Below are 14591 nucleotides of genomic sequence, written 5' to 3' on the forward strand. Positions count from 1 at the left end.
ATTACACGGACAAATCCCACCCTTCGAGACACCTCAGGGGCAAAAGTGCAAAGCAGGAGAGGGGGAGCCAAATCACAGCAAAGGAGGTGTTGGGAATCTGGGACCTGTCGTCATGGTTGCAGTCCCAGAGGAAGGGCTGATGGATCTTCCTCTCTCTACTTTTGCCTTTTGGCATTGTCCCGGCTGAGTTTATTTGGACTTTGCTTGCAAGTGTGTGTGCACTATGGCACACTCCTTCCTTATGCAGATTCTCCTTCTCTGCTCCCCTTCCCCAAAGAACAGGAAAAACAGCAGTGAAATTTATAAAACCCAATAATAAACTAACCAATCTCTTAAGTACAATTTGACTCTGATTACAAGGGAAAAGTGTCGAATTGCTGACAGTCCTGAAGGATTTCGCTCCCAGCAAATGGACCCCCCCACCCCCCGTCAAACCCCTACTTCCTGTTGCAATAAATAATAATAATAAAAAAAGATATGTACTTGGTCAGCGGTAGGTTGCAGCACCAAACAGTCCTGAAGGAACAAGGAAGTCAGACACTTGAGAGGTGTGAGCGTTGTGCCGATAGAGGATTCAGTGCATCCCATTAGGCAGGGTTGTTTTTTGTTATTTTTTAAATTGATTGGGTATGCTCAGAAGTTCTGCCAGCCCAACCAATCAAATTAAAGCAAAGCAAAAACAAAGTGCCTAAGGGATTCATTCAAGGAAACTGAATCACCAACAGCACAATATGCTCTAATACAGCAGGACGCTACAGAGGAGGAGCCCACACTGTGCTGGCCTTGGATTGGTCAGCCTTTGGCAGGGCTGTAGCGAGTCCCTGACTGCATGATGCTGAGGACTGTCTAGGCAGGAGCACAGAGGAGGCAGGGCTGGCGGAACCAGACCACAGACCCGCGACAGAGGGAGCCAGGAGCCAGACTGCAGCTGTTAGAAGTAGGAAATGGGCGTGAGCAGTGCGCAGTGGTAAGGAAGAGCTGGGAGCGACCAGCCAGCGGTCAGGGCCTTCACTGAATACCCGGAAGGCCCTGACTGCACACCACTGCTGATTACTATCTGATGTAAACCACTTTGGGTGAATCTCTTCATGAAAAGATGGTCAATAAATCTATATAAATAGTAATAATAATAATTTGTTGCTTTAATATGGAGCGACAGGCTAGCTGTAAAGCCTTGTCACAAAGTGAGGAATAAAATTGATGCAATCTGTCTAAAGTCTCATATCCAATTCCTCTGTCACCCTTGCAACCTGCTGTATGGGCTGCTGTTTTCTGCCATATTGGACATCGGCAGTGAACAGCCAAACAATCTGTGAAAACTCCTACGCAGTGCTGTTCACTGCCGATTCCAGTTGTCATCCATCAGGTTTCCTGCATATGATACCCATCAGGACCCCTGAGGAAGGAGTGTTTCTTCGAAACACAGACCGTGTCAGGTCTGGGTTCATCAATCCTTTTGTATACAAACTGTTATATGATTATATTCATTATTTATTTGTTATGATTGCTTATTTAAGACTATTTTTATGATCGTTCCATTAAAGACTTGGCATCTTGTACATCACCACTGCAGTTTCTTCTGAAACTTGCCAAAATAACCTCTCTCCATTTTATATATATGGCATACGGAATTCCACCAAAAGTTATAGTTTAACCTATCATAATTTTTCCAGTTATATGTAATTTGTTGTACTGCTACCCCAGTCAATATAAATAAAAGTTTGTTATAAAAATTTGATTCTTTGCTGTCATTGCTGTGCCGAATAAGTCAAGGCTACTGGATTTTCCATCATCCTATTTATTTGAGGCCAAATTGAATTCCAGAATAATGATATGAATGGGCAATAGAATAATAGATGATCTAATGTCCCAGCCTCAAGATGACAGTGCCAACATCTATTAGACCTAGAGCTATCTAATTTTTGTAAGCGAACAGGGGTCCAAAAAGCTCTATGCAAAAGAAAAAAACATGTTTTTGTAATGAATGAAATCATTTTCCCATAATAAAACTCTTATTAAGCAGGGAGGGGGTGGGTTTCATCTTATTTAATTTATCTCATAAAATATTTGTCAATATTTTATTATAATCGTTATGTGTATTGGGAGGGGAGGGAAAAGAGGGGTTTTAATTTTAACAACAATTATTATACATATTAGGTAATACAGATATTTTAGGTACATGAAAGGATACAAGAAAGGAATTCAAGTGTATGTTTTATGAGATCTTTTTAAATTTCTCTGTTACACTTGTTGATATATGAAAATGAATAAAAAATTTAAAACCAAAACCACTGCAGTTTTTGCCTTTGTTCTTCTATGTGATATTTCACTGCAGTTCTGTTGGATTTTTTTGTTTGTTGTTGCCACATTGACCAGAACAGGAAAGGGAGAGGTGGGGAATATAACAAGAAAGCAAATTCCCAGACAGTTTTGTGCGTGAACGCTCATAGTGCTAGGATCTCAGACTGGTTTTATTTCAACCGGAAGGCCAAAGGAGCACTAAGTCTGCCAGGTCAACGATAATAAAATAATCGTAAAATATCCCCAAACCTTTTACACCCTCCTCCCCACATCCATGCTCCCAGTTCAACTGATACGAAAGGTAGAAGCAGAAGAAGCTTCAAGGACGGGAAGAGAAAATAACACAGGTGGTGGAATCATTACTTCTGAGGCACTCTACTGTTATTGTTTTGACCATTCATGGCTTATTTCTGTAAGTGCAGCTGAATCTAGTCACATCTCGATCGTAGATAGTATAAACCTTTTTGGCTCTGAGCCCTCGCAGCTTCAGGGTGATCCGGCCACTGTAGCTAGTGGAGGTAAAATAATACATGATGGGGTTCAGGCAGCAGTTGATGCTAACCAAGGCCAGGGTGATGCGGCGCAGTTTGTAGATAAAACTGGCAAAGGCGCAGTGGTCAAAGAGTTTGATCCGCATCATGAAGTGCAGAAGGTGCGTGATGTGGTAGGGAAGAAAGCACAGGATGGAGATGGCCAGGATCATGTAGATGGTTCTCAGCGCTTTCTTTTTGTGAATGCTAGTCTGGATCTTTGAGATGCGTTTAGCTATCAAAGGATAGCTTATCATGATGACGCTAAAAGGTATAACAAAGCCAAACGCCAAGGCGCAGGTATTATAAGGCACCATACGTGTTGTCCAGCTGCTCACAGAGAAGTTTTCAAAACAAGCTGTCTTGTTATTTTGCTCGACGAAGTTGTCCAGGCGTCCTCCTAAGATCAGGGGAACCACGATTGCTGCAGCGAGGGCCCAGAGTAGCACAGTTATCACTACGCTGTAGTGGCCGACCTTAATCCGTAGGTACGTCACAGGATGCACCACAGCAACATAACGATCAATGCATATACATGTGAAAAAACCAACGCTTAGGTAGATGTTGGTGAAATACAGGGTCCCAGTGATTCTGCAGGTGATGTCCCCAAAGATCCAGTCGTTCTCATTGACGTGGTAGTGGATTCTGAAAGGCAGCATGCAGACAAACATGGTATCCACTATTGCTAGGTTGATAAAATACACGTAGGACTGGGTCGTATTTTTCACCTTGCAAGTCAACACATAGAGAGCGAGGGCATTCTCCATCATACCTAGAATGAAGACAAGGCTGTAGACGGTAGCAAAGAGATGATACTGGAAATCTGCCTGCAAGCTGCAGTTTGAGCTGGAATTCATCTTTGTCCCATTAGAGGAAGCAGGGAAGTCGCGACTGCTGCTGCTGTAGAACAGACCCCTTATGGGCTTGATCACATGGGAAAATGTCACGTACCAAACTCTTCAGGAGGAAGCATGTACAGCCAGCAAAGCAAATTCAGAGTTACTGTGATAAGTGCTGCATGGCTTCGCTTTGGTAGCCTGCAGCTCTGTGGAACAAGAAAATGTAAAAGTAGATTTGCAAGTTTCTGTAAGAGAGAAAATTTCCCCTAAAAGTTTCAATTTGATGAATAGAAACCACAGGAAGTACAATAATTTTTTTAAGCCTACCTATTTACTAAGCACATAGCATGAGCCCTGAACAGCATCTCTTCCATACCCAACTTCCTTAAGTATAAAAATCTCAGTTCTACCACCTCGTTTGACCAGTGAAATGATCTAGATTTAGAGCAAAATATGTTTTTATTTTTTTAAAAGCAGTTCGAAGTGAAATGGGGAGTCTAATAATTGTCATTGGCATATACCGAGGGTCTGATGGCCCCCCTTCCACAAGGCCTGGGAGATTCATTTCTGCGGTACTTCCTTTTCATTCCTTTTGGGAATTATGGTCCACAAAAATCTAGCAGCCAGGGAGGAGCTGGAGTTTGTATGGTTAGTGGTTACTTCTGTGCAAGAAAGAGGAGCGGGACTTGGGAATAATTGTATCTGATGATCTTTAAAGTGGCCAAACAGGTAGAAAAGATGGTGGCAAAAGGAGGTAATAGTCCCTCTGCATAAGTGTCTTCTGAGGTCCCATTTAGAATACTGTGTGCAAGTCGGAAGATCACACCTTCAAAAAGATATTAAACAGGATGAAGTTGGTCCAGAAGGTAGCTCCTGAAACGGTTAGTGGTCTCATTGTCATAAAGCATATAGGGACAGATTTAAAGATTCCAATATGTATGCTTTGGAAAAGGAAGGAGAAATATGATAGAGACTAGCGGGTCTGTCTGCCCCCCCCCCACACACACACACACATACTTTGGGCTTAGGCCCCTTCCAGAACTTCAACACCCCTTTGCCGAGGCTTCACCAGCCAAATAGATACAGTGCTGCCGCTCCCCTGTTCCTTCTGCTGCTTTTTTAAGGCAGAAATTGGCCTGAGCCTTCAGCTGCCAAGGCCAGGACCTCTCCCAGAGGACACTACTACTATTTATCATTTCTTTAGCGCTGAAAGGTGTACACAGCGCTGCACTTTCCAACATGTAATAGTTCCTGCTCAGAAGAGCTTACAATCTACTGTACAGAGGGAGGTGGATGTGTAGTATGGCCTCCTGGTGGAGATGAAGACTGCATAGAAACATAGAAGATGACGACAGAAAAGGGCTACAGCCCATCAAGTCTGCCCACTCTGCTTACCCACCCCCTGTCTATGCCCTAATGACCCAATTTCCTTATCTTGACCCTCGTAGGGATCCCACATGGGTATCCCATTTATTCTTAAAGTCTGGCACGCTGTCTGCCTCGATCACCTGCACTGGAAGCTTGTTCCTACTTTCTGGTGTTGCCATGAAATTTTCCGCCCCTGAGTTTGAGCGGGTGCCCTCTTGTGGCCGAGGGTCCCTTGAGAAAGAAAATATCATCTTCCACTTCGACACGTCCCGTGAGGTACTTAAATGTTTCGATCATGTCTCCCCTCTCCCTACGTTCCTCGAGAGTGTAGAGATACAATTTGTTCAGGATTCAAGGAAGCATGGGACAAGTGCTTAGATTGCTAAGGAAGAGTTAGTGGATGATATGGTTGGGCAGACTGGATAGAGCATATGGTCTTTATCAGCTGTCATTTTCTCCGTTTCTGTTTCTATATTCAGATTGTTAACTGGATAACATATCTTTGTTGTCTGGGCATTGGTCTGAATATCAGCTGGCACCTGGATAACTTCCACCTGCCATGCAAACCCCAAATATTCAATGCTAGCACCCAGATTAGGCCTGGCATTGGATATCTGGGTCACATTTTGCCTCTGGCGGTCAGCGATATGAAAATCATTAAATGCTGCATTCTGAATATTGGCCTGCAAAATTACTGACCATATAAATGGACATGAAGTGGCGTACCTGGCAGGGTGGAAACCTGGGGCAGAGCCCCCCCCCCCTCCCTCCAGGCAGTGGGAGGGTGTGTGGATCGGTCACAGGGTTGCAGGCTGCCTGTGCACAGCCATTGGATCTGCTGGTCCCTTGCCCTGGAAAAGGAAGTTGACAGCAGAGGGGGCAGGGCTGGCGGAACCAGACCACAGACCTGTGACCAGCACCCTCATGCTCCCTGCACCCAGAGTGGACCATCCCCCATCCTGCCCTTGGTACACCACTGTGCACATAGTTTAGAAGGAATGAGTCATTATCGGTTTAGCCAAGTTAAATCTTGCCTTATCAATTTGTTAGATTTAAAAGTGTAAACAGAATGTGGATGAAAATGAGCCTGTTTGATATTGTGTATTTAGAGTTTTAAAAAGCATTTTCATAAAATTCCTCATGACAGAATCCTGAAGAAATTAAAAAATCATGAGCTAGGAGACAATGTCTTACTGTAGATAGGAAACTCGTTAAAAGACAGATAAAGAGCATAAAACTATATAGTCAGTTTGGATCTTTTCCAGATAAGCCCCGCCACTAATGGAAAAAGTGGACGCGCCGAAGGTTAAGCCCCGCCACCTTTTGCCAGCACATGCAACCTTAACCAGTGAAGTTCTCAGCACAACGGCCCCACAACGCGGCGCGATGTGTATAAAGTAAAGTGGGGGGGGGGTGTTCCCCCCCACATACCCCCCCGTCGGAGCACCCAAAAAAGATTATAAAAAAGAGGATATGAAACTTAACATTATAAAAAAATAGGATAAACTGTCGACCATTTTTTTAAGGGCTCCGACGGGGGGGGGGCGGGGGGGGAATCCCCCCCACTTTACTTTCTACAGATCGCGCCTCTTTTTTATAATTTTTTTGGGTGGCGGGGGTTAACTTTTTGGCGGGGCTTATCTGGAAAAGATCCGTCAGTTTTCCAGTTGGAAAAAAGTCAATAGTGGAGTCCCCACTGGGACCTATGTTTAGATTTGAAGAAATGATCTGGTGAAAGAAGCAACAGGTGAAGTAATAAAATCTGCAAATGACACAAAATTATTCAATGCCATTAAAACAGCAGAGAATTGTGAGGCATTGCAAAAGGATCTGGGCATCAAAATGGCAAATGAAATTTAATGTGGACCAGTATAAAACAAGTCCCATGGGGAAAAATAATTCCAACTCTAGATACAAAATTCTGGAATCCGTATTAGGAGTTAACCAGCCAAGAAAAAGATCTTTGTGCCATTGTGGAAAACATACTGACATTTTCAACCCACTGGACTGCAGCTAAGAACATAAGAGTTACCATACTAGGACAGATCGAAGGTCCATCAAGTCCAGTATTCTTTTTCCAACAGTGGCCAACCCAAGTCCCAGTACCTGGCAGAAACTGAGAGAGTAGCAACGTTCCAGAGCTGAGATTGTGATGTCATAATACCTCATTCCACCAACGCCTAAGAGCCAACCTTTACCAGTAATGTCACAATGGCGTCATTGCCCTGTACTCGGCTCAAATAAGAACATAAAAATTGCCATACTGGGACAGACCAAAGGTCCATGAAGCCCAGTATCCTGTTCCAACAGTGGCCAATCCAGGTCGCAAGTACCTGGCACGATCCCAAGGCTGTTTATCCTAGAAATAAGCAGTGGATCTTCCCATGTCCATCTTAATAATGGCTTATGGGCTTATCTTTTAGGAAATTATCAAAACCTTTTTTTGCCAGAAAAGCAAAGATTATTAGAGATTATTCAAAGAGAATGGAGCATAATGCGAATATCATTATGCCTCTGTGTAGGACACTGGTGTGACCGCACCTCAATATCATTAGCAGTTCTGGTCACTCCATCTTAAAAATTATATAGCAGAACCTGAGAAGTTGGGTTTAGTATCTATTTCCTTAATTAATTAGGATTGCTTTACTGCCAGGGTGTCCAACCTGTGGCCCGAGGGCCCCATGCGGCCCCATGAAGTATTTTGTGCAGCCCCGGTCGAGAGCGATGCAGTGTTTTCCTCTGCTGTCCCCGGGTGTTTACTGTCTTGCCGGCTCCCTCCTCTGTCTTGCTGCAGCGTTTGTGCGACCCCCAGAAACATTTTTTCGGCCAATGCGGCCCAGGGAAGCCAAAAGGTTGGACACCCCTGCTTTACTGCCTTTTTGAAGAAATCCCCAGCAAGATATTTGTATCCCATCAATCTAAAAATGATAAAGGGGATGGAATGCCACTCTTATGAAGAAAGGCTTAATCAATTAGGGCTCTTCAGCCCTACAACATGTCCTTGTGATTTGGGGAACTGCAAAAGAGGAGGAAGTTTCAAGTTTATTTGTTCTTAATGAATCGCCTATTTAAATTACTAAGCGATGTACAACATAATAAAATATACAGATAAAATATTAGTGTTAACATACAGAATGACTTTTGTTATGGGTTAAAAATTAACATACAAAATACATACATACAAAATAACTTTTATTATGGGTTAAAACTAACAAGAATTGTGTGGGTAAGTGGGGAGAAAGTTACAATGTTTGGATAGAAAAGAAGGAAAAACATAAAAGGAAAGAACAAAAAAGGGAAGGGTAATTTTAACTATTTAAGTGAAAATCGACAATTAATATGCTAGGAATCGTAAGCATCTTTAAAAAGAAATGTTTTTAAGGTTTTCTTAAATAAGGTTATATCTTTTAATTCTCTAATATATTGGGGTAAGAGATTCCATGATTGGGGGCCCAAAATTGTCGTGCTGTCTAATTCCTATAACTTTCATTGAGGGAACAGAAAGAAGATTGTGAGAAGTCGAACGGAGATCGTGTTGAGCTGTAAGGGATTAACCATCTGTTGATAAATTGTGGTTCATTGAAACTCAAAGCTTTAAAAACTAAGAACAGTAATTTAAAAGTAATACGGTAGCTTACCGGAAGCCAATGGGATTTAATCAACAGGTGGGTAACGTGATCATATTTTTTCGCATTGTAGATCAGTTTCACGGCGGTATTTTGGATTAATTGCAGTCTTCTTTTTTCTTTTTGAGTAATGTTAAGGAGAGAGTTGCAATAATCTATTTTGGATATTATTAAAGAGTGAATTAGAATATTAATAGATTTAGGCTCTAGGAATTTGGCAAGTGACCGAATTAAACGCAATTTATAAAAACATGTTAACCTCGTTTTGGTGATAACACTTAAAACACTGGTTATAAGGTCTGAGCACTTCACATTTAAATTTAAATTTATATATTATTTAGTATAAGAGCTGTGATTAATGAAATCGCTATAGACTTTCATCACAGAATATAATTTTATTCCTCCAGTGATTTGTCTAACAATATTGCTGACATGGTCATGGTAGGTAAGTTTATCATCGATTAGGACGCCTAAAATTTTTATAGTGGTAACCAGTTCTAGTTCGGTGTTATTGATGGAAATTGGAGATCTTAGTGCTATATCTCTTTTCCAAGAGAAAAGCATTGATTTTGTTTTTTTGAGGTTTAATGCCAATTTATTTGTGTTGAGACAGTTTTTTTATTATTACCAGTTTATTGTTAATAGCTGTAATGTCTTCTTTGTTTTCAGGATCTAATGGATGGATGAGTTGAATGTCGTCAGCATATGCAAATGTTGTGAAACCTAGTGATTGTGCTATATTTAAAAGTGGGGAAAGGAATATATTGAACAGAAGGGGAGACAATATTGAACCTTGCGGGATACCATAGGGATACCATAGTTTGAAAAGTAAATTTTGGACTTGCTATCATTGAAGCTGACGAAAGATGAACGATTTGATAAAAATGAAATGAACCATGATAGAACTTGGTCTTTAATCCCAATTGAATCTAAGCGATCGATTAAAAGGTCAGAATCAATTGTGTCGAAAGCAGCTGTTAGGTCCAGTGAGATTAAAATTACAGATTTGTGGTGATCAAGAAAATAATGAATATTATTAGTCAAACCTATCATGGCATATTCCGTACTATGGATATAAACTAAACTTTATCAGTTGTTGGGGAGGGGAGGGGGGTTTATGATGTATTTTGTTTACAATTGTTCTTGTTTTCTGATGTTTAATATACCTAATAAAAATGTATTGAAATAAAAAATGACTTGGAACTGATAGAACTTTATAAAATTATGAGTGGGTGGAATGGTTAAATAGGGAGTGATTGTTTAAGTTTACAAAGAACAATTTGGCACCCCATAAAACAACAGCAAGATGGAAAATAAATCATGGAAACTATTGTTTTGAACATAAGCTATGAAATCTGTTGCCAGAGGATATAACCAATGCAACTAACATAGCAGGATTCAAAAAGACTTGAACAAGTTCCTAGAAAAAGATCCAAACATAATTATAAGCTAGGTAGGCTTGGGAAAATCGTCACTCCTATAAATTCACTATGAAAACAAAACCTTTTCAGGGTCCGTCAGGTACCTGTGACCCAGGACTGGCCTCTCTCAAATAGGTTGTGGGCTTGATTGATTGTGGGCTGATAGAATGGCATTTCGTTTATTTACGTAACATCAGCCAGCTGTGTAAGGCTAATTCTAAGTTTAATTCCTTTTTCATAGTCGCAGCGTGGGCTACAATACATCCTGCTCCGTCTCTAGCAGTATGCAAATCCAAGCTAAAAGTCCACTTTTTTGAAGCTGCTTTCAACTCTTAACAAGTGTCAAGGGAGGTGTGCTATCTGCCTGGCGCAAAGATTCGAGATGTAGCAGAACATTTGCCGAGACTTATCAAGCCTAAAGACTGTTATCCGATGCTACTCATCCATGTTGGCACAAATGATACTGTGAAGAATTGCAAAGGGACTTGAACAAGCTAGGGGAATGGGTGACGAGGTGGCAGATGAAGTTCAATGTTGAGAAATGAAAAGTACTGCATATGGGAAGCAGAAATTTGAGGTACAACTATACAATGGGAGGGATATTATTGAATGAGAGTACACAGGAAAGGGACTTGGGGGTAATGGCGGACATGACAATGAAGCCGATGGCACAGTGCGCAGCGGCCGCTAAGAGAGTGAATAGAATGCTTGGTATAATCAAGAAGGGCATTGCGACCAGAACGAATTTATTCTGCCGTTGTATCGGACGATGGTGCGTCCGCATCTGGAGTACTGCGTCCAATTTTGGTCGCCGTACCTTAAGAAGGATATGGCGTTACTCGAAAGGGTCCAGAGGAGAACAACACGTCTGATAAAAGGTATGGAAAACCTTCCATACGCTGAGAGATTGGAGAAATTGGGTCTCTTTTCTCTGGAAAAGAGGAGACTTAGAGGGGATATGATAGAAACTTACAAGATCATGAAGGGCATAGAGAGAGTAGAGAGAGACAGATTCTTCAAACTTTCAAAAAATAAAAGAACAAGAGGGCATTTGGAAAAGTTGAAAGGGGACAGATTCAAAACAAATGCTAGGAAGTTCTTCTTTACCCAACGTGTGGAGGACACCTGGAATGCGCTTCCAGAGGACGTAATAGGGCAGAGTACGGTAATGGGGTTTAAGAAAAGATTGGATAATTACCTACTGGAAAAGGGGATAGAGGGGTCTAGATAGAGGATTACTGCACAGGTCCTGGACCTGTTGGGCCGCCGCGTGAGCGGACTGCTGGGCACGATGGACCTCAGGTCTGACCCAGCAGAGGCATTGCTTATGTTCTTATGGGAGAGGAGGAGATAGTGGATGCTGTGGATGGACCATTTGGCCTTTATCTGCCATCATGTTTCTAGGTTTCTATAACCATAAAGCTCTATGACATCATAATGCAGGTGCAAAGAGCCTTAGCCTATAGGAAGAGGAGATGCAAATGTTAAGAGCCTTAGCCAATGCGCTTCCAGAGAGCGTAATAGGGCAGAGTACGGTACTGGGGTTCAAGAAAGGATTGGACAATTTCCTGCTGGAAAAGGGGATAGAGGGGTCTAGATAGAAGATTACTGCACAGGTCCTGGACTTGTTGGGCCGCCACGAGAGCGGACTGCTGGGCGCGATGGACCTCAGGTCTGACCCAGCGGAGGCATTGCTTATGTTCTTATGTCCGCATTCCACTGAATGCATCAAAAGCAACTTCATTTATTCAATTTTCTATACCGTTCTCACAGGGAAGCTTCAGGACGGTTTACATTAATTTATTCAGGTACTCAAGTAGTGTTCCCTGTCTGTCCTGGCGGGCTCACAAGCTTTCTAATATACCTGGGGCACTGAGGGGATTAAGTGACTTGCCCAGGGTCACAAGTTAGCAGCATGGGTTTGAACCCACAACCTCAGGGTGCTGAGGCAGTAGCTTTAACCACTGTGCCAAACTCTCCCCTAAGATATAAATGTGTACATATACGTAGGATGATTATGGAACAAATGTGTCTGTATTGAAAACCATCTCAAAAAAACGCTCTGTATTGTAACACCTTTACAGAAGTTCATGTAAATTGCTCTGAATTGACTCCCCAGCTTTCAGTAAACAAACTCCCACTCACTGTCCGATACCTATACCTTTTGTTTCATTCCTTCTGCTAGAAACTCCCCAACCCTGAGATGTCCTGTCTGTCCAAATTAGATGGTAAGCTCTTCTGAGCAGGGACCGTCTATTGAATGTAAAATGTACAGCGCTGTGTATGCCTTTCAGCGCTATAGAAATGATAAATAGTAGTACAATTAAAACTTCTCAAGTTCTGCTTTTTACTTCTGCTTTTGGGATGCAAAATTCCCCTTGGATTTTTTTTATTATTTAAAAAAAAAAAAAAAAAAGAGGAAGCCGCCTTTTAAATGATGGTTTAAAAATTTACAGCAAAACCTTGGTTTGCGAGCATAATTCGTTCCAGAAGCATGCTTGTAATCCAAAGCACTCGTATATCAAAGCACATTTCCCCATAGGAAATAATGGAAACTCAGACGATTCGTTCCACCATCCCAAAACTTTAATACTATACGTCCTTGGATTGCAAGACCTCGCTCATTTAGAACAGTCACTACACTCCTGCAGCATCAGAGAGAGAAGAACCATCGGCTCAGGTGTGATGATGTGACGCGTGTATACTGTATGTACTCGTATTGCAAGACTTTGCTTGTTTAGAACAGTCATAGTAAATGACGGCAGATAAAGATCTGAACGGTCCATCCAGTCTGCCCATAAGTTACACTCATTAAAAAATACATGATTAGATTAACTTGTCTCTTCTTTGATATTTCTGGGCCGTAGACTTGTAATGTCAGAGAGAGAAGAACCATCAGCTCAGTTGTGATGTGTGTATACTGTAGGTACTTGTATTGTAAAACATTGCTTGTATATCAAATTAAAATTTAATCAAATGTTTTGCTTGTCTTGCAAAACACTTGCAAACCAAGTTACTTGCAATCTGAGGTTTTACTGTATTTCCAAATAGTGCTGTTGCTCTGATCATCCACTGGATACACGATACAGGGCTTCAAAGAAGGTTTGGATAGGTTCCTAGTGGACAAAGGGATTGAGGGGTACAGATAGGAGTAGAGGTAGGTTAGAAATAGACAGGGACCACTGCTCAGGCAATAGGCCTGATGGGCCGCCGCGGGAGCGGACCGCTGAGCGAGATGGATCTCTGGTCTGCCTCAGCAGAGGCAACTTCTTATGTTCTTCTTATGTACACAAGAATAACAATCAATAAGTAAAAAAGCAAAGATATAAGGTGGTATCTTTTTACTGGACTAACTTAATAGATGATTTGACCATCGTGTGGGGGCAACCAGCCCTCTCCTCGGCTCAACCCAGACACTAAGGCGGCCAGACAATAGAAGATTCATACCCAATAACTAGAGCAGTGTCTGTCAAACTTTTTTTAAAAAACTCCGGCACACTAAACGGAGCAAATCCAACAAAAAAATTAACTCCCTCCTATACAAAGCTGTGCTAGCGTTTTTAGTGCCGGCTGCAGTAGTAATGGCTCCGACGCTCATAGGAATTCTATGAGCGTTGGCGCTGTTATCGCCATTGCCGGCACTAAAAACCGCGGTATGGTTTTGTAAAAGGGGGAGAGATAAATTTAAGAGTTATTTATTTAAAGTTCTGTAAGCTATGCATGGGTAATTGTAACAATGGTGATGGTGAAACTAAAGTAGATAATTAGTGGATGTGCCTTGTTTTTGAGTGCAAATTAACTCAAAACGCAACTCGCTAGTCGACAAGCAGACATGCACTTCATCATCCACCATCTGCAGTCGTTCTCTTTTTTTTTTAATTTAATTTCTGTCAGAGCTGAAAATCCAAGTTCGCAAAGATAAGACGATCTAGATTCTAGACCAGGTTACTCAAAGTACCTCCTTGAGGGCCGCAATCCAGTCGGGTTTTTAGGATTTCCCCAATGAATATGCATGAGATCTATGTGCATGCGCTTCTTTCAATGCATATTCATTGGGGAAATCCTGAAAACCCGACTGGATTGTGGCCCTCAAGGAAGGACTTTGAGATCCCTGTTCTAGAAGGTAACAAAGCCTTGATTGCTTTGTTGCTCAATAAACCAAAAACTAAAATTACGTGTCGTTAATTTTCAAGGACCAATCACATCTGATGCTTGTCTGGGTGGTTGTATCCTTATGCTCATAGCATTGACAGACTCTTCTGGAATCGCTTGTGGTACACCACTGTGCCCTGGCATAGTTTGAGAGGCACTGGAGTATCGGTTTTTTGGGGTTTCTGATAATTAGCATTAATGTCAGGAACCGGTTTGGTATCATTCTGTACACTATTGAAAAAGACTTACCAGATCCCCTCCAGCACACTGCAGCCCTTGCCTCCGAACTGGGGCTCTGAAGACGGTGTTTCCCTGAGTGCCGGCTTTAGCTTGCTTTATTTCCTGTATGCTTGC

General features: G+C 42.0%; 1 protein-coding gene across 1 annotated transcript; it reads right to left on the minus strand.

The window, feature by feature from the left end:
• Positions 1 to 2076: 2076 nt before the first annotated feature.
• On the minus strand, positions 2077 to 14591 carry LOC117348800 (lysophosphatidic acid receptor 6-like). Its single transcript, XM_033921292.1, has 2 exons — positions 14487 to 14591; positions 2077 to 3876 (listed from the first exon to the last, which is right to left on the minus strand). Exon 2 carries the CDS (start codon positions 3686 to 3688, stop codon positions 2699 to 2701), a length of 990 nt encoding a protein of 329 aa, XP_033777183.1. The 5' UTR covers positions 3689 to 3876; positions 14487 to 14591; the 3' UTR covers positions 2077 to 2698.

Source organism: Geotrypetes seraphini, chromosome 15, assembly GCF_902459505.1.
Source record: "Geotrypetes seraphini chromosome 15, aGeoSer1.1, whole genome shotgun sequence".
Classification (NCBI taxonomy): Eukaryota; Metazoa; Chordata; class Amphibia; order Gymnophiona; family Dermophiidae; genus Geotrypetes; species Geotrypetes seraphini.